Genomic DNA, 27,383 nt, shown 5'->3' on the forward strand with positions numbered 1-27,383 from the left:
CTCTAGGCTTTAAACATGTTTGAAAAGTGTTGACTTTCACCAGTTGATGAATTACTCACTCTCCAAAGAAACCCCCTCCCCCCAATTTAACGAACCAAATTTGTCCACTTGAATGGCAGCGTACATGCCGATGTCCGCTAGTTCCATGCAGCTGCGGGCAACATCAAAAAAACTAAATCCACTTACTCAACACTTGTAAATGCCCAGTGATCGATGACAAAGGCATTTGTCTGGACGCACTTTGAAGGAGCCTTCAAATGTTGGCTCAAGTAAGGATTTGTATATTTGTCTAAAAACCTGCCTGATAACTCCCTGACAAATAGCGACGGCACATAAATGTCAGTGTGGAGAAAGCCAGGTTTGTGTGCGGCACCATTCTCAATGTTGAGACAGTTTTTGGACAGAGAAAAGTTTGGAAGGAGAGCGACTGTGGGGGGAAAACATACAAAACAAAAATGCCTATTGTTGCTCACAGTCAGCTACTCTGCACAGTCAATTTTTCAACAAAGTTCACAAAGTGCAGCACATTTGGTTCAGATCAGTAAGGTCGTGACCCACATAGGGTTTATTTGGACCTTTGCACTAAAATAATCACACTGTGCTGACTTCTGCTGTGACAGACATTAAAAGTCTGGAACCACTTCTCTTTCTAACCAAGCCCTAAATGAAAATGTGAACGTGGGGGGGTGGGTGGTTGCCTGAATTGTGTGAATTCTGGACGTGGAAATGTTTCTCACAGGAGCTGAAATGCTTTCCTGGGGACGAATGACAGAGTTAAGAGCTGCAGTTGTGGTCCCTTACCTCAAAGAAGCTGACTCGCAAGATAGAGATTTTTTTGGTGAGGGGGTGTTCATTTGAGACAGAGGAGCTTTTAGTTTACCTTTATGTGCAAAATGCAGACAGACATGCGGTTCTTATCTTCACAGCACCAGGCAATAATGTTTGAAAAATATTACACCAACCATCAAATCTGGTAGGAACGTGGAAAAAAAAAAAAAAAGTTGCTGCATGCCAAAAAAACAAAAGTGAGGACAGCAAAATGCTGACAGAGAAACTACAGATGCTCGGGGAGTTTTGTCTTGGGAGGCCGTCCCTGCGGCATTCGCCCTGTATTGTGCAAGCCTGTTGTCTCTGAACAGGCCGAGTGCTCAAACAGCACCAACTCTCCAAAAATCAGATAAAGGCCTTGTCTAGATGTGCCAAGGGACAGCTGGAGGAGGGCTTACATTTCTTTGGCTCCGATTCAAGGAATTTGAGTTGAGGAGCACAACGCATACCCTTTACCTGAGATACCTTGTTTGAATCTCAAACTCCAGGCTACGACAGCAGCTATGCAGCACAGCATAACCTGTCATGTTGAACATGAACAAATGCTTTTTTTATTTCTTCTACCGAGTCCGGGATCGAGCTGGGCCTCTGTGTGTGTGTGTGCTTTTTCTAACTCATAAGCCCAAAAATAAAGGGCCTTGTGTAAGATCCGCTGTGTATGGAAGCCAAGCTCCAGCAGCCAGCATGCCTTTGCTGAGAGACAGCAGCTGTTGGCCTGATATAGCATGGCTAGAGAGGAAAGAGGCCACGGTGCTACAACCAGCCTTGTTCGTTCACAGGCTTGCCCTCCCTTTCCCTTCAAGGGTCTTCTTTAACGACAACAGCAGAAAAAAAGTTAGCTAGCACATTTGGCGTACAACCAAAAAATAAATAAATAAATAAAACTAATTAAAAAATGATTTCTTATTTCCATGCAACGATTTCAAAGCCAAGTAAAGTGAGGCAGTTTCCCCCTTAATGTGGCCCAATTCTGCTTTATCTACATCAGTCCTGCTTCTGATGGCTGGATTCCTGAGCTCTCATATTTTCCTTTTTTTTTTTTTCTTCTGTTATCGCCCAAAGTGCATGCCCTGGCAGAATAAGGCTTGATGATGCTGTACGATATGAAAACAAAAGAGGAATAGATATCTGGTATAAATCTAAGCTGTGTCTGAGATATGGCGGGTCCTTATGCTTAGCAAAGCTAGAGAGAATTAAAATTCCCTTGCAGACATGCACTCCCTTAATCTGACAATATGTGAACATATCTATTCCGTATACAAATGCACTCATGCGGTATTTTTCCATAACCCTGGACAGCCATCTTGCCAGGTCAGACCGAGTGTCTGCATGTGTCTCTCCTTTGTCCTGAGTTGGTCATATTGTTAAAGTCCATGTTTTTTCCCCCTTACACAAAGGATATGTATATTTGTCATTTTCTACACTTCAGTATCATCGCTGGTCACACAAAATGCCGAGACATCTTTCAAGTATCATTCACTGAGCTCTTATAATTTCACACTGATAAATCAAAATGCCCATAACATATAAACTATACTAAACCACACCACCACAATATTCACAGTGTCTCTGACAGGCTACACTAATGAAGTTTACCAGTAAAGACAAGTTGAGTGTTGACAAAATGTTAAAAACCTGAAGTTTGTTCACCGCTTCCGTCATCGTTTCTGAGTTTACAGCAGCATTATTCATAAATGGCAGTTTCCAGCAGGGTTATCCAAAAACTTTACTCGATATACTAAAGTCTACTTTTGGCTGCTGCCTTATTCACAACGTGTCACCACAGCAGGTAGCTCCAGGAGTTGTATTTGGCTGATTTTTTTTCCATGCTGGATGCCGCTCCTGACACAATCCCAAAGGAATCGAACTGTGGATCTTTGCCTGCTGGGTGAATGTGTAAACCACTATACCATTAAGCTAACCAGCACTAAAAATCACTCCTGGATTAGATCACTACGATTTGCAGCGGTACAATACCAACAGTGCCGTGTTCATCCCCTCCAGCTGACATATAACTTCACACATCAGTGCTGCAGACAGGCAGTCACACGGCCCCTCCCCTCACTAGTAGCTGAACACATTAACAGTAGCTGACAACACTGAGCAACATGTTATAAGGAATTCTGAGAGTTCAGTAAAGCTCCCGTTCAACAACACTAAAACATTTAAAGCATTAACATAAATGATAACACTGCTGGTGCATACGTTAGCATTAGCCATTTAACTATTAGCATTTACCCTTCTATTAAGTTCTCATTAATGTAGCAAGAACTGAATATAGCTAATGGCTAACAGTGTTAATGTGGAAGCTAGGCTGCAAATGCTATCAGTCCGACCTGTCATTAACAAAGTCAGTAATTTAACACGATAACACAGTTAAGTGCAACTAACAATGTTTGTTTTTACATGCACTTAAGTCCCAGATCTTGTCACTGGTTGACTTTTATAAAAATGAATAATGACTCTATTTTTTTTTTAACGATTTTTTTCTCCTACGGGTATCAGTATCGAGTTTCAAACATCATCAATTGCTTTTAACAAATGATCCCTGACAATGACAAAGGATAAATGAATCTCTAACAGTTATTTTATATTCTTCATTTGAGAAAGGTGAGCTCTTAAAATCTACAATTCCTAAACTGTGTATGGATCCACTGTCATGACTACATATGTGCGTAGTCTCTCTAACTGTGTGAGTAACTTAACCAACGAGTACTGTGGCTCTTTCCATTAGTTTTGTGGAAATGCTGTTAGGCAAGTTGCACTTAACCTTTGCATAGATTAAAATGCTAAAGACTTCTTAGAGAAAAACTAACATTCTGAGTAGTAGACATAAGCGATTCAGTCTTCTTCTGAAGCATATCCAAAGATCCTGTGGCCTCTTTAAGAAAATACTATCTAAAGTAAAACATGATTTCATCCCTGCTCAATGTTCTGGACTCACTGATGTACACATAGACCTAAATACTTCAGAACACTGCAGACAAAAACAATGTCTGCCTTACCCTGCAATAGTTTTCCATCTTCCCTCTTGGCACATGCAGCCTCCTTCCATTTATTTTCAGGGTAAACCTTCACAGATGGAGCAAATGTGGAAACTGTAGTGACAAAAGGCTTAATATCCCAGTATTTAAAAGTAAGCCCAAGGCAGCTGGGCTTATGGTGTTATGAGTGTTAAAAGAGCCTACAATGGACTTACAGAGGCCTATTGTCCAAGCAGAATTGGCATGACGTTAGAGACATTACACATTAAATTACACTTCTTTTTCCTTTCTTGGTCTTTCTGACTTTCTGCTGTGAGACTACTGTTTTCATAAGATGGTTTAAGAGGGAAAACATTCCCTTTCAAGTTAGCTGGGAATTCTTACCCAGGGGAATATGCTTTACCACCTGCATATATCAATCACACAGCGAGAATATGGAGGGAAGAAGAGGGGAAAAAAAAAACAAAACTGCTTGGATCTCTCTCCAACAAGCAGACAAAATGGCTGCGACTGCACGTCTTCTGGCATGTGGCAAATGCAACATATTCTCGCGGAGGTTCTAATCAAAGAAGCGCTCTGTTAACACGGAGTAAAGGTATTTTATTGATATCTTGGCGTTGACCTTGGCACGGGGCTCTGAGCTCTCAGTCGGTGGTCCGGGCCTTCTCCTGAGCTTGCCGGTGATTTTCTCTGCCTCAGAGCTATCGTATGTCATAATCTACAGGAATTTGTGGATACAATCTATTCAGCCCCAGATACACGGTGCACCGTTTTCAGGAGAGCACAGAATCCGTAGTGGATCAGGGTTAACAGAAGAGACGAGTTATTAAACATATGCTTTTAATAAAGAAGAATAACAGAAGTGCCAACTCAAGCCAACCCAAATTCCTTTTTTTTTCCCTCCCCCAACTACATAACTAAACACCTTTTCACAGATGAGCTTTGAACATTGTGACTAAGTTAAATGTGCTTTTTTTAAGCCATCACTAGAAATATATTACTCTGTGATACAGAACATGTGGGATATATATTACAGCATAAACACAGGTGGAATCAGAGCACAGAGAATTGTGCACTTGGAGGGAGAGCACCTGTACTTTCTCAGAGAAAAGGGGAGTATCAAGAGAGAGCACACTGTACTTCCCGCTATAGAATAACTCATCCTCTTGAGAGCAGGGAAGAAGTAAGACATAAGCAGGGATGTGTGAGGGAGGCGCCTGCAGAACATCTCTCTCTCCCCATTTCTCCACGTCCCTGAAAAGCTTGCTCAATGAGCCGGTTCCGACCATTCCTCCGGGCTGTTTGTCAAAAAAGGAAAGAGGAAGTCTTGAATGAGACAGAGAGGTAACACTTGAAAGGGAACATCTCTCTCAGGGGAACAAGAGAAAGGCCAGAGCAAAGCGGCGTAACTGAGATGGAGAGCCACGCCGATGAACAATGCTTTCTATTTGCACACATTTGCATAAGAAAAGGCAGCACAGCAGCCACCAGTTCCCCTAGTCGGCTGGTGAAAGGATGGGCACGCTAGACCTTCTAAAGAGGAGCTGGGGAGAATGGGAGTGGTGAAAGTGGGGCGTGTTGTCAGGATTAGCTGGTAGAGTGAAGAAAACATTTTGATAAGGGACGCCAGGCTTCCACTTCTCAACTACTGTTGTGAGTCTAACTGAAGGCATGTTGTACCACAACAAACTGCTGAACACCTCACACTGAGGGGAGGTGCCAAACATGTTGAAGTTTAAACAGGTGTACAGGTGTAGGTGTAATGCTAATGTTGCACTGCATGACTGCTGTGCGCAAAAATGTTATGGTAGGTATTTGCTATTAATTCTGTTAAAGAGAAAAATGATTCCACCTAAAGTTTCATGCTTACACTCTTGGATGAGAATAAATTGCAACCATTCAGTCCATCCTCTGTGTGAAGCAAGCCATTTTAGCTTCCTTCACTCTCGTTTTAAACCAACCATCTTGCAATTGGCTGCCCCTCGTAATCAAGTTTTAATCAGGAGGTGGGTGGGGCTTCTAGGCTCCAGAGCAGAGTTCCTGAGATGGCCATATTAGGGATATATCCTTTCAAATAATCCCTGGGATTATTAGCTCATTACTTGAAACTCAAATAATGTTCAACATGAGCCTCCACTTTCATAACAGTACATATGTGACAAAGTATAGGGGGGGAAGAAAAAAAAAAACAGACAATAGGTCTCTCTTTAAGTTGGCATGTGTTGTTATATCCCAATTAGCCCAGATATTACAGAACATCTGTCTGTACAGGAGGGACAATTATGCACAGTGATGTCAACCTTGTGTGTTTTGCATCTGTTAAATCCTAATGGAGCCTCAAAAAAAGAAAAAAAGGAACCTAACATCTGCTGGCAGTGCTATCAACGGCCCCTAGTGCCGCAGCAGTGTGCAGTGCCTGATTAGGCTCACTTCAAAACAGCTTCAGACAAAGTTGTTGTCATTATGCAAGGAAATGTTATGTAGTGTGACTAATGTTGGAGTGACTGAGTCGATCTGGTGGGTTAATTAAAATGTAAGCAAATTTTCGATGCAATTTGGAACATGAGAATAGAAGTCGTGAATATGGCACAATATGAGAACTGTTAAAAAATAAATAAATAAAATCACACACTGCAAGCTTACTCTGACATGCTCCTGAATACATACTTTAATTATTGGCAAATGCAATGGTTTAATCCAATCACATTTGATCTGGAATACCAAGACTGACAGCACGACTGACGCACTTGATACAGTGCAGGCGTGGACTACAGCTCGCCACGCTACATTCATCATGCGCTGCTGGCCGTTATCGGTTGAATGGGCAGCCACCTAAGGCACGTCCCTCTCACCTCGCCAAGAATGTAAAGTCTCAGAAAGCCAGGAGGCTTAATGCTAAAATCAATACCTCTGACCCTGGACTCCTCCTGTGTTGTCCTTGCTGATGGTCAGTCGTGGACCTTTTAAGTTCTGGGGAACCATTAAGTTTAATGATTTCAGGAGTTAAGAAGAGATGAAGTGTTTCAGAACGTAGGGAGATCTTAAAGGCAGGCAGACTTGGAGACGCATGAAAAACATCTCTGATGTCACCACACAGAGGGAAGTGAGCATGATTAACAAGCAAGTTGAGATTAGAGTCCTACAGAGCTGTGGGAAAAGAAATGAAGTCCGCTTCATCATCTCGCTGGAACGACGACTGTAATCCTTCCATATGAGAGGAAGACAAGCATACTCTGGCACTTTGATTGATGAGCAAAATCTATAGCCTATAATCTGCAGGAGGACCGACGCTGGATCACACGGTGCCACACAAACCATGTTTAAATCACTGTCAGTAGCAATTTCCATAGAAACAAATATACAGAGTGTCTGCCGCCAACAAACAAGGGATGGAATCCATGTCATAAAACAGGAAAGTCCCTGTGTATCAACGCACCGGTCGTAAAAAACAGACTTGTGTCAGGCAAGAAACAACTGCAGGCACCGTTTGGCTCAATTTCTACTCTACAAAATGGAACAAACAAAAGCTGCATGCATAGGAACACCTTACCATGTATTCTTAAGTTTGCTGCCGGAGCTCAGCAGCCTGTTTCTCCACTTAATTGATTTCCCTGCAAGGAGTACTCCCTCCCTCGCCAGTCCCCGTTTATTTTATTATTTATTTGCCGTAATGCTCCTATCACAGTTCACTGGAGTTCACTATAGAGGCCTAATGTTACATGTTACAGTAAGTACTTTCAGCCTTTTTTTTGTCAAAGACTTCAAGACTTCTGGCTTCTTTGCAGCAGAAACCAAGCAGAGAGATTTACAACTTCTTAAAAGTACTAACAGTAAGTTTTTAAACTGTGGTCTGCACAATGAAGAATAAATCTGCTGACGACTGTCATCGCTTTCATTAGGCTGATGGTTTTAGGACTGTGCCACTGTTTCAGATCTGCTCTCTTGTGAGATCCCTGCTGTGATCATGTCAAATATTGAGAAAGCTACGCTGACGCGTGGCGCTATTTTTGGTGCAGCTGAATGGATGACGGGAGGACTGAAGTTTGAAGTGGCAATGTGCGTACTAAACTGTGGTCTTGCAGTCTCCCCGGGGAAGGAGTTACATGTTTTCTTGAACTGACTGACTATTTCCAGTTTGGAGGGGGAGCGCTGCTGTTTGATATGCAATAGAAATGATTAAATTGTCGTGCTCCAAAAGGGAAGAAAAAGGCAAATCACAAAAAAAAAAAAAAAAAAAAAAAAAAAAAAAGTGTGTCGTTATGGTATAATTACTGTGACTCGTGTGCCTTTTTGTTGCTATTTAACAAGGCAATTTCATTGATAGTCTCTACTATGGTAGAATGCGAGCGTGAGAGAGAGAGACATTGGCAGGAACAGTGAGAGGGAGTGGGCGGTGATTAACATGCTAGAGTCAGGATGCATTTCAGAGGGGCACTGGGAGGAAACGACGGGCCATTACAGCACAACTAAGGGTCTGTTAATCAGCCTATTAGGGTTTAATTGAGGGTAGTTAATTAGGAGTCGGTGGGCAGTCTGTGCTCGGGGGTCAGGGGCTGACATGAGAAGCAGCTGACAGAGCAACCGGAGCTGATTGTTGCTGATGTATTTGCACAACGCCAGTGATTGATTGACAGGAAAATTGGTCTAAATTGCACCTATCTGTCCCTACCCGTTCTTAAACCTTTTAGGAACCATAAATTAAGCCCACTGTAGCTGTGAGCGAGGGAGCCAGTCGGGACTGTGTCGGAGCAGAGTGAGCGCGTTTACAGTGTGCCCCAGACTGTATGTCTCCACAAAAAATCATCACGCGCCCGCTCGCCTTTAAGGGCAGAAGCTGTTTAAAGTAAGTGGAAAATACAATTAATAAAAAAAATAAAATATAAAAAAAAAAGCACACAAAGGGAGCAGCTTTCTGGCTACAGTGAAGTTTAAGCACACCTCACACTAACGCTACACTGACATGACTCCACATCTTAAAATCTAATTTTTTTCCCTCTCCCCCAATATGGAGTAGTGGAAACAAAGATGTGCTTGTCCTTGTTTCTTAAAGCCAGCTCTGCATAGGGCACTGGCTACTACCAGAAGCTGATTATGGACTCTTTTAAAGTTAGATTTGATTTAATGTCCTGCTCTTGCCTCAGCTGGACCACGGGGGCACAGGAATGCGGCCCGCTGCTAGGATTGGCCCACGTAGCCTGTGGTGGATTCATCCTGTCCAGGGCCAGTCAGGAGCAACAGAGCAGGGCCACATTCAGCTCGCCTATCTGGGGAATAAACACGTCGTTCCCGCACAGGGGCCCAAAATCCAATAAAGGGCCGGACAAAGGCCCGTTTCTTGCCTCAGAATGCCAAACAACATGTGATCCCCTTAAGGGAAATAACTATGTCTGCTCCTCATAGGCCTCCGGGTCAGAAATAACGCCTGGGGAACTTCTTAACACATGTCCTGTTAGAGAGGCCATGTGCAGTTTCAACTGGTTAGAGACAATAAGGGACAAGCCAATCATACCGGTCTGTCATAAGATGGCATTTAAAAAAAATAAATCCAGACATGAGCAACAAGCCAACAAATCCCACAATTTTAATCGCCTACTACATCAACTCCAATGAAACCAAGCTTTGCCAGCAAACAGTATCTGAAGGGAAACGAATGACAGGGTCGATGACAAAAGGCAGCATTTTGCTTTTGCTGGTCCTCACACCAAGGAGGAATAAAGGGCCATTGACACCCGTGCTTCGAACTCACCTCCAACAGAGCTCACTTCACATTTCATGTCAGTCACTGCTAAATGCTATCTGGCTGGGTTTTATGCTCTCTCTGACCTGGTGACTTGATACTCAAGGAGCTGCGGGGAGGCTTTAGGTGTTTAATGCTCGACTGTGGGCAAGCACACAACTCATACAGTGTCAAGGCTTAAAGCAAGGAGTGTTTCTGTGGCTGAGATATATTTGTGGTGCTGGTGGTGGTCAGGGTATAAAACAAAGACGTTTTTCTTTCAGACACTGTGTGCACAACAGAATGTGACTGAATGCTTGAATAAATAAATAAATCAGAGTTGAGGTTTTGGAAAAAAATATAATTTGCTTTCACTCAATTAAAATAAACCAGTTGACACATATTACAAATATGTTAAAATTGTCTTTATAATTGTAAAGAACATCACAAAATGAAGACCAGTGCTGATTTTTTTTTTTGTAGATTTCAGTTTATTGTTCTCTTTAGTGTCCTCCGCTTTGAAAAATTTGCTCAAAGCACCTACTGGTGTCAAAGATTCATTCATTCACTTTTAAACTTGCACACTTTGATAGCTGCAGAGTGTTTCTGTGAGATTTCTGGACTCGTTCCAAACTATCAAGTCGCATCTCTTCGTCTTGGGTGAGTTTTTAATGGAACAATTTTATCTCAACCTCCTTACTGAAGCCAACCAGAAAAAAAAGGGCGCATAGCCTGTTAGTTTAATTAGTAAGCTATCAACGAGACTTCTAATCTAACAAACCCCTACTGGGTCATGGCCTACTTGGTCTCGAGACTATAAGATAAATGATCCTGCTCCACCTTCAACCTAATCGCTCGGTTACTCTTGAGTGATAATAGGAAAGTAAACTGAACTGAATTTTTTCACATTCGGTGACAGACTGCAAGTAGTTATGGTTGCCCAGAGATTGAGCGTGTGACATCATCACCATGTGGGCAACCACGTTCGATTGCAAGGTGACTGGGCTGGTCCAAACAGTCACGGTCTGACCTGACTGACTGTAATCACTCTGGTGAAGGTTTGCAAATAATCGCTGACTAATTTATAACCACAGACAGATTGAGTGGAACGCGTTGGCAAAGAGACAGTCTGCAATAACGAGCGCAACTCATCTGTGACGTGTCTTCTTGCAATAGGGGACTACGCTCCACAGGTTGCAAACTGTTTGGGTTGCTATCGAAAACCCAGGTTGCTAAGAGCGTCTGTAATTTAGCAGTTAAATTGTGGTTGTCACCATTTCTTTATTAAGAATTTATTTTTATTTTTTAAATATGGATGGACTCTGAATGTAAGCAGTTAAGTGAGTTTGTATTTTATGTATGTAGACAGTAAACAGATTATCAATTTTTGCTGCACAAACAACGTAATTGCTAACTTGAGCTCATTCAGCTGCAAACTTGTAACGGACCGACTCAATCCTTATCGCCGTCTCGACACACCAAAATCACTTTGAAGACAGAAACTGACTGCAATTTGTCACAGAACTGGACCCATTTGGGAAACAACCATTAACAACGGCAACAAGATTACAAGTTCATCATATATGATGACAGTAATGTTGGTGTAAAGGTGTGGGAGCTGGAGGTGTGGATGTTTTGATCATTAGACCTAAGCATCAGACTAATATTGTGTTAGCTGTTCCTCTCCAGCTAACACAATATTTATATGAATGTGTAGAAGCTTTGCTTTGAGCTTCTGGTGCCTTTTGGATCATATTGTGTTTATTTTCTAGTGAATGACACTCTAATGTTTTATTAATCTGTTACTAAGACTACAGTAATTAGCCGCCAGTTTATGACTTCTCCATCCGTCCACCTCCACTCTCTCTTCTGGTCTTTTTTAATGTTATTTTTATTTGTTTTAAACAGGACTTTATAATTTTCACAAAATAAAGACTTCCTGTTTTTATACATAGACAAACAGCCATAGCATAGCTGTGGGAAAGGTAAAAAAACATAACCAAGATTTACCATAGAAATAATGATCTACAGTCATATATTATACAACCCAGTGCCAGAATTCTGGCAAAGTGTAGGAGACCTTTGAGCCCTGCAGCTAGTACCAAGTAAGAAGCTGCAGATGTGCTGCCTTAATAAGCACTACAGTTCTATATTCTAAATATTGAACTGAAATTAATTCTTCAAGCTGTAGCATCTACGATGCAGTTAACTTCAGCTCCAAGGCCAAAGCCCATCGATTATTCCAACCTGAAGTAACATAAGCTTGTGTTGAACATAATAAATATGATACGGGTGTTTTAGGACTAGTGCTCAAGTTTACACATTGTTACACATTCATATAAATATTGTGTTAGCTGGGACACATTCCTGCAGGCTAGCCACTGCTCTGATCAAAAACACAACAGGCGTAACACGTAGAGGCGGATATGTCCTAGTGTAGGGCTGTGCGATATGACCAAAATCTCATATCCCGATATAAGAATTCTATCGTCCCGATAACGATATAAATCACAAAAATGTAACATTTTCTGTAAATTCTGTGAATCTCGTGCAGCTCTACTTGCGGGAAGTGTTTCCAGCTGCGCGTCCTTTACCCGGAGTCGAGTGTTTTAACCGATGCATGAAACAATAAATTTTTAGACATAAGTTGTAACGGCCGCCGTTTTCTTTGTGAGTATTTATTACACGGAGTTACACGGCATCCGATATATATCGTTATATCGAACAACCCTATCCTAGTGTCTGTTTATTTTAAAGTAACTGTTTCTGTTCACCTTCTGACCTAAACAAACAAACAAACAAACAAAAAAAGCCTTGCTGAGGTTTTACAAGGTGACATTTACAACAGCAGCCCAGGCGTCTCCGTTCTCTTCCTAGCTTCACACTTTGGAGCCTACACAGAAAACATCCCGTTCACCCTGAGAGCTCAGGGGCAGCCATCCTGGGATTGTGACACTGGCTTAGTCACGTTGAATAGCAAAGAGGCTTGAAGAGAGTGGAAGTTCATTTATGTAGGAAAACGCACAGCAGCAAGAGGCTCTTTATCTGTGTGAAGTGAGGCTGAAGACAAAATGCTGGGATTACATTTACACGAGAAAAACATTCTTAATCAGATCTAAAAAGTCAACTCATGCCCGAAGACATGATTAGGGAAGTCGGGTACCAGTGCGAGGTTCAATCAGAACTTATTTATCAAATCCTGGCACAATCCCAGCAGATCCTGACCAGAGTGCTAAGATTCTGCAGCTTGCAGAGAGGTGAGCCAAAGCAAACACAACTCAAGGTTGTTTTTTTTTAAAAAAAGAAAAAAAAAAAAAGAAGTGTCTGAACAAGAAGGTACTCGTGTGCTGATTCATACCAGCCTGCAGCTCGGTTAGAGGACAGCCATCTGCTGTCGCACTCCCCCGCTAAGAGCCTGTTATAGCAGGACAAGCCACGAATCATCAGGTACATGTTACATCCATATAGATTTACTGGAACTAACACTTCTACTACAGGTAGAGAAAAACAGCGGGGCTGATGACAGCGCTGCCTCCACAGGTGCACGAGCATTTCACTGCTCCGTAATGTGATTGGTCCTTTACAGAGCAGTTGAGCCCCCATGGCAGGATTTTGAAGGGCTGTCAAAACGATCCCATCTATAGGCTTGCAAATCAGATTTCATGAGTTAGGATAAAAAAAAAAAAAAAAACAAAAAGCTATTTTTTTTCCATTTCCACTATAATGGAAAATGAGGGCACTGATGCTAAAAATAAAGGATTCCACATTTATTAATTATTTCTTATTAAAGCTGTATTAATCAATATTTTTTCCCCTCTTAGGGCAGAGGAAATGTGCAAAGGTGCATTATGAAAAATCGTTTATAGTTACAACCCACTGAGAATGACTGAGGCTTTTTAGAACCTCTTATAGCCCAGAGTTTTGATATTCAAACTCCAGTACTTTGTTTTGCAAGTAGCTTATCAGACTCGCAAACAACACATGAGAGTGTTGGTTTGTTGATGAACACAGCAGAGCATCAAGCAGTTAAAAAGACCGATGGCAGAATTAAAAGGAAAGCAAATGTGAGACTTATATTCTTAAGGCTGAGCCAATTAGAGTAAAAAATAGGACGGCAGCCTCCTTTTGAAATAAATTAGCGGTTGCCTGGTGACTGGGCTAATTTGCTTTTTGCTGCTCTCGCCGACTGAGAGCCAACCTGCCTCTAAACAACACATCCCAACTCAGAGTAAGTGCAATCGCTCTCAGACAGATTGGTGACGGTTTGCAATCAATCTGAGTCAGATTCTTGTTACATTCCTCTGTAAAAGTAATGTTGTTGAGCGTCATCGTTTTGCAGACATGTAGCCATCCTCTTCTCTCTTATTCCATTTCAAATCTATGAGGGGCTGCTTGGACTGTGAATGAAAAAGTTAATGTCAATTTCTGTATGTGGGCACAGCAACAGGTTTCCATCAGATGGCAACAGGCAGCTTTTACCAGTTTATCACAGTTAGTTACCGTGTTAACACAAACAGATTGCGTCTCACTGCCAACTTGATTCTATTCAATTACAAATACACAGCAGAACGATAGACAGACTCATTCTTATTGTTCCGTTGCCATCGTCATGCATCAAAACGTGCTTTGATGCAAAGTTATCCTTGGACCACTTCAGTCAAAAAAAAGATTGTTAGTTTGTCGTCTGCTTTTCACTTTTCCACCTACTTGTCTAAGAAAAACGAGCTAATTTCAGAAGTAAGAACATGGATTTAAAAACCAATCTGAAGATATCACCTTGGCCTCGGGGAACGTTCGGGCAGGCAGGAGGATTAAAAAGATAAACTGGAAAATTACTCGTAAAAATTGAGCGCCGATGATTAGCTGTGGGCCTAATCAGAAAAGGAAACCTCACACCCTGCCTGATATTTACACATCCTGCAACCATACTGAAAAGCAGCACAGATAAAATTAAACAAAGGTCTTAAGCAAGCATGATTTCCACTACTACTACAAAAAAGGATAACACAGCAGTCACGGATATCATATTTTATGTGCATGAAAAACAATCTCTGGTAAAACATGAGATAAACCAGGTTTGACTGTTCCTGCAATTCCAGCATACATCACAGGATGCTAAACAGGACACAGTTACAGGCTGCTTGGTTTCTACCAAACACCGTGAAACTGCCTTCAGGCACTTGGGCTTCATCGTCTTTGATTCTTGACAGCGAACAAACAAAGTTCACAGACCCAGTCACCTCAGGTCCAGAATAAAAGCTGTGCAACAGCAAATTGTGTTTTGATGTCACATTTCTTATTGTGGTCCAGGAATCCGTGACATTGTACTTTCTTGCTTCAACCAGTCAACCAAAAAAAAAAAAAAAAAAAAAAAGCAGCCTTGGAAATATAAGCTGCCTCGCTCTCAGGTTTCCCTTCCGATGAATGGCGTAAATGTGAAGTATCGGCCTTTAACGGTCTATTAAATCTGATGATTTATTTGCTGGGTATTGTATGGCAATCCCTCACTTCTCGTCAAGAAAAGGTTACTTTATAGGAACCTGTGCTACCTCCTTAGGCCTTTCCTGCACTGGAGAGATTCTGTGGCTTCACCTACAATAGCGCGAAAACAATATGAAAAACACGAGGGAAGCATTATCCTATAGCAAATTCCATCCTCTCCGCTCCGGATTGGCTATCACAGCATTAAACCCCATAGATACACCTTCTCAAGTAACCAAATACAGCGACATCTGGCCCATTAACGCATGCATCCTGTGCTTACACGCGCCCAGGCAAACATGTGCACGCAAACTCATAAAGCCAAGCAGGGCAGATGCTCGCAAAGACACACACTTGTACACGTTCGTGTGACATATGAGCTAATCTCCCCACACATCAACTAGCAGCCCACGGCAAGTCCCTTTAGGTCTCGAGTCGCTGATCTCTGAGTGGCTTTTTTGGTTCAACCGGCCCTCGTTACGAGGTCTTAAGTTGCAGAGAGCACCAAGACACTTGACTGTGTTAGCTCAGGAGGTCTAAACCAAAGACAAGCACATCATAACCTCTCAGTCACGACGTCGCCAGATTTACAACCATATTATTTGGAACAACAGCGTGAGGCTTTCTCCAGAGGACTTGTGGCATTTTTTTTGCAAGTAGTTAGCATTCGACTGCATAAATGACAGGATAGAGCGATCAGCGGAGTCCAGATGTTGGGAGTCTTCTTTTTTTCGTGTGTGTAAACACTTTCCACAAGCGTCTCTGTGAGCAATGAGCTGGTCAAAAATGCTCCGGGGGCAATTTCACTGAGGTTTAACAATAAAGCCAGCGACAAGCCATATTTGTCATCTTGCGGCCGGCGGTAATACACACTTGCAATTGACATAAACGACTCATTTCAAAGCAGCCGTTGTGAGCGATTCTGGTTGACAACCATTCTATAAAAGCAACCTTTGTGATGCTGAGTTTTTCAATGGATCCCTCAAGTTGACCTCAGGGTGAGCTGGCCTTTCCACATCAAGTTCTGTTTAGAGACGAAAGGGGGACGCTTCATGGCTGCTCTGTCGAAAGGGATTTATTTGCTGGGACGAGAGAAGTAAAAGACATCTTTTCCTCTCCCTCGCTATCAGCCAGCAACAGTAAAGACAGACAGCCTCGCCTCAGGTTTATCTCGGCCTATCTGCAATGATGCCCTACTTGACATCGCCAATGTCGACTGGTAGAATCGTATCAGAGACGTTCACCGTCTGCAGGATTGACTTTCGGGAGCGCCAACAAAAGGCCAAGATGCTAATTCAGGTTCCATACGTCACGCATTGCGTTCAGCTTGAGCTCAGAGCTCAAACATACACAAAGATGGAGTGATTCTTTGGTGTTTCTCCCTCTTTATGGTGCAGACAGTCATTACATCAGTAGTTCCCCCCCCTCCCATTTACATGAAGCATTACAGAGGAGGACACACATACCTCTATTATTCTGTCGTGGATCTGAAGGCCTCCCTCTTTGTCTGCTGGACCTTTCTCCACGATCTTGGACACAAAGATTCCTTCATTCGAAGTGCTGTCGTTGTCGTCCTGCGGGAATAAATTGCAGGCATGTTCAGCGGATTAATGGAAGCACAGCGCTCACAGGGCTCGTTAAGGAAAGGAAAGCCTATAGAAGTCTCAATAAATCGCGCAATAAAAGTACTTTTAAAAAACACTGGAAACACTGGGTTTGGTTGTTGTGGGCAAAACCACATGAGCGTCTGTACAACGCTTTGCAAGCCTACAAAGTTGAAGGTTTAGTTCACCCAAATAACAAAGAAAAAAAAAAATCCCAAGCAAACTATTGCTGCCACCCCTATAAATGACACAAACAACATTTAGTTTGGCCTTGAGATTTAAGGGAGATTTCCAGTGAATCCACAAAATTTTACTGCCAGCAGTTTCTTTTACTGGCAGCAGTAATTTCCAGGCAGATCTCTCAAATCAGGGCACACAGAAAACAAAAATATCTGGAAGGCTCAACAGCAACAAGACTAAGTGAAAAAATATGGCTTTTTGCAATTTCTGTGAAATGCCCTTTTAACCCTACCCTTGAGTGTGGACTTAGGGATAAGCTTTAACTTCACATGCTTCCCAGGCCTTAAAGGGTTGACCCTGGTCTACAGAAGGGCCTAAATGTTGACACGCGGACATGCTGTAGGGGCATGAAGTAGCCTACATCAGACTCTGTGGCCGTGACCCCAGAGTCAGAGCTAAGTCTGGGTTAACAGCTATGTTAGTACTCTCTTTAAAACCACATGTAAATGTGTACCACACTCCTGCTGGGCTCTGTGACACAACTACATTTTACTAGGTACTTAAAGAAACCCCAGAAGTTACAGAACAGATGCTAATTAATAATTTCTGGTCTGCTTCCTCTTTCAGGGACATCGTGTACAGTGTTAACACTGCAGTGCTTTTGCTGCAAGTTCCACAACATGCCTACTACTACTTTGCCTCACCGCTATCACATGAGCTGCAGACAAACAAGCTCATCTAGGAGACCACAAATCCTGGCAGTTGATTGCGCTCACCATGCCATACCAGTATAACAGCCACATGAAACACACATGTCAAAGGCTGCTAGGATATTAGCCACTTCCAATTCTAATGAGTAGCTTCTTACACCACCTGATGATTTGAGGCTCACTAGGAAAGCAAAAGCCAAGTATTATCTCCGCTGTCGTACAAGTTTGATGCATGGCTCTGTCACAGCAACTCCACGAGCAAATCTACGGTTAAATGTCGATCTTTTTATAGCTTCCTGCTATAAAAAGTTTTACTGCGATAATCTATGTCACTGCTGAAAAGTGCGTCACTGTGGCTGTGGAAAACCAAGTCTGCAACAGTGGAAGTGAAACAGATACGGCGTTTCAATAAGACCTCGGCTGCAGAAAGAAGCTCCGTGTATGGGAGATGCCAGCGTTGAGATATTTTCCAACCCTTCACTCGGCAGAGCGCGTGGCATCATTAATGACTTTAACTTCAGGGGCCTCGAGGCAGAAAGCGGCTGAGAAAAGTTCAGTCTGGGTTTAAAAGACCCTTTCCTCTCCTCTGTGTTTACCTCACCACCAAAATCCCCTCAATTAGAGACAAAACAACTGTGGTGGAAGCCATAATCCCAGATTTAACTCCCATAAAAGTAATTATAGTTTTTTTTAATCTGTAATGCCAAATCCGCTAAACCAGACCAATATATAAACACAATAAAACTTGATAGATGCGGTCCATCTATCCACAGTCAAAAAAAAAAAAAAAACCATGCACGACTGTCTAAGTTGCGGCAGTCAGCACAGAGGAGGCTTGTGGTACTTCCACTATTTGCCATTTGACACTTGGCTGATCACCGGGGAGGGGGTGGGGGAGACGGAACCTCCAAGTTGCTCAGCTTTCAACCTACCACGCATGGCCTTCCTCCTATGATGTTAAAACCCAGAGAGCCGCCCTCACGAAGAAGGACAACGGTCACGCTTTTAGTCTCGCCTTCCTACAAACAGACAGGAGAGACACACGTGAGCAAAGAGATGGCAGGAAGTTATTCAACATAGACAACAACTCAATATTAATCTTAATTAATCTTTTTATTCTTTTAAATTCAAAGAGTGAAACTTTCAAAACACAGGGGCTATATTGTACTCATATTTTGATAGCATCTGTCTAACTTTCAGGTTGTATTCACCAGCTACAACTGCTGCAAGCAAACAGATGTTCCTAATTCTCTGTGGTAGCCCAACAACAAAATAAGAAACTATTGACTGCTCTATTGTCAATAAACTCTCTTCATGCCGTGTTTGTCATTAACATCCAGCCAAACATGGTTTCTTCAAAAGAAAATATCACTTGCTGCTCAAAATGGCCAAATACTCACTACATAGCAGAAAGCAAACAAACACTGTTAGCTTAGTAGCCAGATCTTTTCAGCAGTTCCTTGAATCTTTTGGTTAGACATCTTTGTATATTATGGTACTGCTTCTGCTGTGTAACTATTAAAGGAAATCTTACGTGTAAAAAGTTCAGCACATGACCAAAAGAACCGGGCTGTCAACACATTACACCATGAAGCTCCCAGCGCACCATTTGTGTGCTGGTGTTAATGACTCACCAACCTCGCTCTGTAATTTTACATAGTCTGCCACAGCTGCTGGAATATGCATGTCCATCAATCTGCATGTCAAAGTACCCTGAACCTCAAGCTGCCCCCAATGTGCCATCAAAATGTGAGTGTCTGCATGAATCTTAGGCTACATCCACACTAGCCCTCCGCTATCTTTGTTTAATTGGTCACATGACTGCATCACATGACTAAAACGTGTCATCGTTTTCGAAAAGGCTCCGGGTTCACTGTCACTGCAACGCCAAAACGGCGTTTTCAAATGTATCTGCTTTGGAGAGCGTTTGAAAACGCTGCGTTTTCCTTGACCGAAAACGCTGTCTCAGTGTGGACGGAAGGCCAAACCGGAGAGAAAAAGATGCGTTTTCAAATGAAAACGTATTAGTGTGGACATGGCTTCAGGCAAAGCACTTATGTGTATGTATATGTGTGAATGAGTGAATAAAGACTTGTACTAGAAAATGCTTTGAGTGCTCAGCTAGAGTAGAAGCACTTCACAAGTACCAGTCCGTTTACAAATTAAGCTAGTCATTATTCAAGTTAACTCTGAATTACTTATCATAAATGATTTGATTACAAGTAACAGTTGTGCATAACTAAAAACAGACAACTTCAGTCTCAGGCCCACAACCATTTTTAAAAAAAATGCCAATCCAGTGCTAGCCAGTGTTGGTGTAACATATGAACTACAGCATCCATGTATATAGATTACTTGTTCGTTGTAACTTTAAAGTCAAAAGGTCAGCTTTGTAATTCAAATACTGTTATTTTATTCCAATGAAGGAACTGGTTGCTATTGAAGTGTTCCAACATTTCCCTGCTCCTTTTGTTGTGCAGAGTGGAATCTGGCCATTGAGCCGGTCAGCATGTGAAGGTCATTTAGTGAGATGACAAAGAGATTTGCAGTTACACAGTTGGAGCATTCGCATTGTCCTGACCCAGGGTGATAATAAGAGTCTGTCAGCTGCTACAAAGCTCAATTCCTCTTGTTGAAGAAGTACCTGCAAGCTAAGCACAGCTCCACAACGTCGCTGCTGAGGAGGACTAAGATGCTGGTGCTACAGTTCAGAACTGCAAAACTAGCAAAAGCGAGTTTCTTTCTAGTTAGGTGGTGGACAAACTGCTGCCTATATCAACCTGTTATGCAGTGAGCTAAAGTGGACAAACTCGGGTAAATTTACAGTGGGTTACACACCTTCTGGACAATATAAATGAGCACAGGATGGTACAAATTTTTCGCTACAACATAACAGCTGGTATGTAGTTTCTAATGGCCAGAATCTTGTAATGTAACAAGTTACTTTAGCTTCTTCAAATTTCACCATTCTCCAGGGCTTAGCCAGCACACCCAGCCTGAAATGATGACCAGGTCAAAGAAGAGAACCGCTCTCTCACGAACCGTTGTCCTATGTAAATGAATACACCAGCGGGCCTTTTGACTCAGAAGCTACATGACATGAAAACCTCTGGGAAACTCGCAGAGTCAGCCCTTAATCTGTTTTTTTAAGGAGGACTTAGAGGGGAGCTATGAGGTAACATAATTTCAGCTGCCGCTCCAGTATTCTGCGAAACACTGAGACTAAATATAAAGCAGATATTACTGGCATGTACAGCATCCTGACTGCCATATAGCCTAAAAACACCAGCATGTGCAAGTCTGGCCCTGCAGGAATGTGCGCTTCTGTCACGACAGCATTAGTGGCACATGCTTCCGAATTATAGTGAACTACAGCCGTCGCTGTCAACAAGAAGACAGTTGGGCATTATGCTTGTTGAGACAAAGTGGAATTAATATGACAAATGAAAAAAAGGTACAAAGCAATTGGCTTTTCCATCCTCTTCACTTATGCTGAATGTGTCACAGGCCTCAAAACAAACTAGTCTTCAAATTTCATCCACAAGAACCATTAAAATGAACAATTATGAAGCTTTTCTCCCCCCCTTCCCCTCTCTTCCCTTCTCACCACATCTGCAAACACTCTAACAATGATCCAACCCCCCAAAAATGAAGTAAACGTCTTCAGGATGAGATTGCAAATTTACTAAAAACATCAGGTGTGCTTGAGTTATATTAAAGACTAAAAAGAAAAACTGATGTGCTAAACACCACCAAAACAAAACCGTGGAGACACAATGACATGGGCGCTACAGCAAGTAAACAAAAGCTCCGTGGGGAGAAAAAAAAAACAACAAAACTTTGTTGGTGAGGTAAGAAATGGCACGCTGGCAGTGAAACTTTAGTCTGCTGCTCACTTGTGACTTGGCACACTCACGGTGAGCCTTCACCTCAGCACTCGTCACACTTTCCGAGTCTGTCCTCCATCAAGCTGCCTTCCCCCTGTCTAACTCTTAATATAGTTCACCTAATTATAGTGTAGGTACTGTAATACAGAACAAAAAGGGAACATATTGATTTATAAACTACTGGCATGTGGTCAAGAGACAGAAACTCAGTGACCTTGTAAATGTAGGGCAGTTTACCCCATTAATGAGGTAGTGAAGTCTATTTCAAATCAATGACAAGGATTATCACTCAATGCTAATGTATATACACAAAGGAACCAGCAGCCTAATGCATTTTTATTAGACGAAATGGGCATCTTCAATGAATACATGATGGCTTTTATTAATGTGATCTGTCATGTTCAATTGATAGCCATGCTTGTGAAATAACTAATAGCTTCCTTTGTTCTGTTAAGCTATCTCACAGAGCCCTGCTTTAAAAAAAAAAAAAAAGTCCACAATTAGCCTAATCAGTTTGAGGTCACAATTACTCCAATCAAATTCAATGCAGGATCGATCAGTTTGATGTCTTGTGATTTTAAAAGACACTTGTTATTAGATCAAGAACCTTTAATGCTGTCATCTGCAGCCAAAGGGGATCTTGGTTCAAAAACACAGATCCAATCTTTTATGGAGAGTGTGACAACACTTCTAACAGCCCTGCAATGAACCACAGTAAAGATCTGAGCTTTTTGTTCATTGATTTTCCATCAGTTTTATTTGTCTTTCTTGCATTTAGTATTAAATAATCTTTCTTTTAAATACCAGTCAGTTACTCCTCATCTCCCAGTTTTTGGCATTAAAAGACATTGAAGTTGAGGAGTGGTGGAATCTCTAAACTAAAGTAAGTTGCCAGTCAGCTGTAACAATGGACTTGCATTCATCCTTTGGTAGTGATCTGATGATCAGTACTGAGCAAAGGTTTTGAGCCAACACTCTGTTTGCTAGGACATTGGGAAATAGGAGGCAGCGATTTATTGAAACATGTGCAAACATACAGGAAAACACAGTTTATAAGGCAAGCACAGAGTTAGCGCAATTCTAACGAGCTTGAAAACTCGAATTTGCTAAGACCACCTTTATTCTTCAGCACACCCTGAACTAGTTCTCCAGGCTCCCTGAACAACATTCAGAGCTCTTCTTTGGATGTTGGCTGCCTTTTGTCCTGTTCTCTGTCAAGATGCTTCAGTAATGTTGATGTCTGGGCTTTGGGGTAGCCAATCCATGACTGACAGTGTTCCACAGTATGTTTTTCTATCCAGGTATGTGTTTGGGAACACTGTCATACTGAAAAATTAAGTTGTTGCCAATCAGATGTTTTCCAGGTGGTATTGCATGGTTGATCAAAATCTGACTGTACTTTTTGGAGTTCATAATTCCATCAATTTTGACAAGATCTCCAACACCACCAGCTGAGATGCAGCCCAAACGATGACGGAGCCCCCAGCGTGTTTTACAGGTAACTACCGGCACTCACTGTTATACCTCTTTCCTGACCTTTTATTTTTGGTTCAATAATTTGAAACAAAATTTTCAAATCTGAATTCCACAGCCCAGAAGATGATTTTCAGCTTTTCAGTTGTGTAATTTAGCATACTTCAGTCTTTCGTCCCCGTTTCCCTTCCTTAAGAATGCCACCCTCCACTGAGACCATTTCTGATGAGGGTTCAATGAACAGCAGATGGGTTAACTGCAGGGCCAGATGCATCTCTCAGGTCCCGTGTCAGGACTTGTTATATTTTTAATATTTTTTTAAGGACATGATTTTCAGCTGCTGCTTGGTTAGTTTAACAGGCTTCCCACTTCTCCCTTTGTCTACTTTCAAAATCTCTGAAAATGGTCAAGTGCAGAGTTGAAAACGAGTGAAAATACCACAAATATCCAAAGAAAACTTTACAAAGCCTGGACAGTGCCAAAAACTGCTTTAAAAAAGAAGAATGCCACAAAGGTTGCAAGAAAGTCTGGCTTCTTTAATATAACCTAAAATATAAAGAAATATCAGGTAGCCTGAGACTTCTGCATAGTACTGCATGTCATAAAACTGCATTAAAACCTTTTTCCCCCAATGATCTTTTGAATTGTGAAATGCACTTCCCATTGGATGCACTCCATTTAGCGCGTTCCAGGTCCGTGGTATTGTGAATGCTGGCTCACTAGCATGGCTTCAAAGGAGTAGGTCCATCAGACAAGTCATTACCTGGGCTTTTGCTGCTTTGGCATGTCAAAATATCCCTTTTCGGAAATTACCAATAACACACTGATGTAATTAGGCTCTTGATTACTGAAATCATGAGAAAGAAAAAAAAAGGGAGCAAAGATTTTGGACAGACTGCCTCTAACAGCTAATCCCAGTTCGTATTCACATTTGTGAGAGAACCTCATTCCTGTTCACTGCTTGACTGGATCCAATGAAAGGCCTTTCGAGATAGAAAGAAATAAAGAAACCTCTTCTAACGAGTTGCAATATCACCCACAGATATTAAATCTCATCCTCAGAAAAGTTCTCAACCATTCCTGTATCTCATACATATGTTCAAAGCATGCCTCAAGTGCAGACGTTATTCCTTCTGTTTTTACGTTAGAACAGCCACAATGGCAATAACACACTTAATGTAGAGCTCAATGGCAGGACTGAGATGCCGCTGTCAAATGAGCTATGATAACTTGCTGCGCTACAGGCCCAGGAAGCTTCTTTATACCAGCATGAGCGATTTCCCGATTTGCCTGCATCGGTGCTTTTGATGCGCAATTTACCAGTCTACTAGAACACATTTTACTGGGAGCTGAGCCCGTAATGAACAAATGAAAGCACCCAGCAAAAGCAGGGGGAGGAAAAGAGAGTGAAATCTTTGATAGGTGATTTATTAAAGAACTTCTGGGACATAAAAAGGGTGTAATTTTTTTTTTTTTTTTTTTTTTTTTTAAAGGCACATCCCATTCATCCATATTTCTACTAATAATTATTTCTCCTCTAAAACAAAACCCTGACCACTCCCATTTGCTAATCCCAGCAGCAGTGCAAGCACCATACACTAATTCAATTCATTACCAGATTTATGAACTCCTGCATCCTTTATGATGTTGATAATGGGCCACTGGGTTTATAAATTTGAACCATAAAACATCCTTACATCAGCTCTTCCTCAGCCCCCCCCCCCACCTCGCAGGGGCCTTGCACAGATCAAGCTTTACTGTTTTTAAGGCCTTTTGGGACCTCATAAGCCCTTACTAGCTCATTCAACTTTGGTGCCAGCAACTCTGCTGCAGCCCTGATTCTAATTTGTTATGATGGTCTCGGGGGAAAGGGCGAACATCCGATGACAAAAAGCCTCAAACAAGCATGCTGTGAGGGGGTGAGGCATTATAACTGGAACCTGGTTCTTGTTGTGTACAGAACTGCAGTAAATATTTAGCCCTCCCCCCACCCCACATTTACTGCCAGCTGGCCAAGAGGCACAGCTGACATCCATGTCTCAAAGCAGGCAGCCAAGGCACGAAGTTCTCCTGGAAACACCAGGGGGAAAAAAGAAAAAAGCAGAATCGCCAACAACATTGACTTCCTTTTCCAGTTGGGTTGAAGTTAAACAAAAAGGCAGCCACCCAAACAACAAGGAGGCCCAGTTAAAGTAACATTTTAAGAACTCCCATAGTGCCGACAAAAACATGCTGAGGAAGATATTTTACAGCCTATAAAAGTTGGCCTTAAGGCAATTGCCTTATGCGCAGTGCATGTCAGGATCAACTTTAAGTTGCAGTGGAATTATTTTATTCTCACAGAACACAGATTTTCCAGGCGTCACACTGTGGATGACAGCAGGGAGAAGCTACTGGGAATCACTCAGAACAAAAACTTTTCCTGCTTACCTTGCAGGAGAAAGCCACGGTCTTGGTGAGGGAGTCGATCCTCTCGCTGTATTCTGTGAATTTCTTCTGATACTTGAGCGCTGTCATCTGCAGCTCGCTGTGCACGGCGGAAAGTTGTGCCAGGAGAGCCTTCTCCCTCTTGTTTGCTTCTATGGTCTGCTTCTTGAACTCCCTATCCAGGATGATCATTCTGCACTGCAGCGCGCTGTTGTGCGCCTTCAGGGCTCTCAGGCAGCAGTGGCTATTTGATTTCTGCTCCTTTTGGGTGAGCATCAGCCCGCAGCCGCTCTCGCAAACCTCCACCGGTCTGTAGTCGCACGTCTCCCGCATATGAGCATCCACGTCCCGCAGGTTGAGCACCTCGCTGCATCCTCTGTTCCTGCACTTCGCCGGGGAGTAGTCGCACATCTCGGCGTGCTCGGCCAGATGCTGCAGCTTCACCACGGCATCGCAGCCCCTCGTATGGTTATCGCATTTAATCTCCAGCTTCAGGATGAGGTTCTTTAGAGGCAGGACGTGGTTCAGCTCTTTGGTGGAGATCCGCTGACATTTGACCGGGCAGCTGCTCTGCTGGACGACCCAGGGCAGCACGCAGCCAGAGCAAAAGACGTGACCGCACGGAGTCGTCAGCGGGTCCTCCAGGACTTTATTGCACAAGTTGCATTTGAAATCCGGGTCCACAGTCCCCTTGAAGCGGTCCAACTCGAATCCCATGGTTTCCCTAAATCCAGAGACAAACTTGTGGACTCCCCACCCCCGCAGATCTAAGTCGGAGGAGCAGTGGGGCGTTTTTCTCTTAGCTGGTCATTGGTGGAGCGTTCGCCGAGACCTACTTGCTCCGAGCTCTCCTCACTGTCTAAACTCTACTAATTGACCGAGACTTTTTGGTGCCTTCAGGAGCGCCTCGTACGCGAACTCTCTAAAGTTAGAAGTTAGAAGTTTTTCACCCTGAAAAATAGATATATTTCGTTTCCTTTGCACGCAAAAAAATGTTTTTTGTAACTGCAAAGGAAAAGGTGAAATCAGGAAAAGGTGACAATTTTTAGGGCCGTTTATGACACGTAAAAGCAACAATTTCTGAACCAAAGTGTGAGAAACGGCAAACTTCTTTTATTCCGTCACAATTCAGCCTTTATTTCTACATTTGGAGCAAGTTACAGGTGATCAGTGCATGAAAAACATCAAATTCGAACGCATCTTCACTTCGTTTGCGTGACTTCAGCTTTTAAAATCTACACTTCTGATAGTCAGTGAAGGCGACATTCCGAAAGTTTTCTGCCGTAACTACTCTACTAACGGCGCACAGAGTACTCAGCCACTGGGATAAAAAGTAGCTTGCGCATTTCTTTTCAAATAGAAGAATGAAATAAAGGATGTCATTTGTTTATCCATGTAACCAGTGAAAATATTTTTTTTCTTATTTATTTCTATTTATTTCTGCAAAAAATAGAGTCTGACTAATAGTTTTGGGAACTAAAACTATTAGTCTAAAACTAAAGTTTTCAAAGTTTTATTGTCATATGCACAGTAAAGAAACATGTTTTCCTATACAATTACATTCTTCCTTTGATATCCGTGACGCTAAACAGCAAAAGAAATCCCATATAAAATAGGTAAATAGAATAAATGATCATTTAAAACAATACAAAGAATTATAAACTATAATGAGTAACTGTGCGGTTATGAGTTCACCTACCAATGCCTTTAGGTTTTTTTTTAGTTTTTTTTTTTACTTATATACAAAGTCTGAATTGTTTAAAAAAGAAAAAACAAACAGAATATATCATTCAAATGTTATATAAAAACAATGATACAATGCTTTATAAAATCCCATAAACCTATAAAGTCTACGGCTGTATATTTAGAGGATAAACAGCCATTTCATTTCATAAATGTTAGTTTATGAATGTTACTCACCACACAGAGGGTGAGCGTTCAGGCATGCACAACACTTGTGAAAACAAGCATCTTTGGAAGGACATTACCCAGTACAACCACAAGAGAGACTTCAAGTTACAACACACTTTAAGAGGGGGTGAGATCAGGTAAAAGTTGGGGAAATCAACACAGATCACAATGCGAGGTATGAC

At 42.1% G+C, this 27,383-nt stretch overlaps 1 protein-coding gene across 2 annotated transcripts in view; it reads right to left on the minus strand.

The window, feature by feature from the left end:
- The window catches only part of pdzrn3b (PDZ domain containing RING finger 3b), a 99,276-nt gene extending 72,593 nt beyond the window's left edge, over positions 1-26,683 (minus strand). Inside the window, exons 1-3 of one of the 2 annotated variants that reach the window (XM_026168916.2) lie at positions 25,294-26,683; positions 18,436-18,522; positions 16,476-16,583 (exon numbers count right to left, since the gene is read on the minus strand). In XM_026168916.2, the coding sequence (XP_026024701.1) occupies positions 16,476-16,583; positions 18,436-18,522; positions 25,294-26,007 (909 nt within the window). In that variant the 5' untranslated portion in view covers positions 26,008-26,683. The remainder of the gene's footprint in view (positions 1-16,475; positions 16,584-18,435; positions 18,523-25,293) is intronic. The other variant, XM_026168917.2, reaches the window with a different exon arrangement.
- Positions 26,684-27,383: the final 700 nt, after the last annotated feature.

Source organism: Astatotilapia calliptera, chromosome 5 (genome assembly GCF_964374335.1).
Source record: "Astatotilapia calliptera chromosome 5, fAstCal68.1, whole genome shotgun sequence".
Lineage (NCBI taxonomy): Eukaryota > Metazoa > Chordata > Actinopteri > Cichliformes > Cichlidae > Astatotilapia > Astatotilapia calliptera.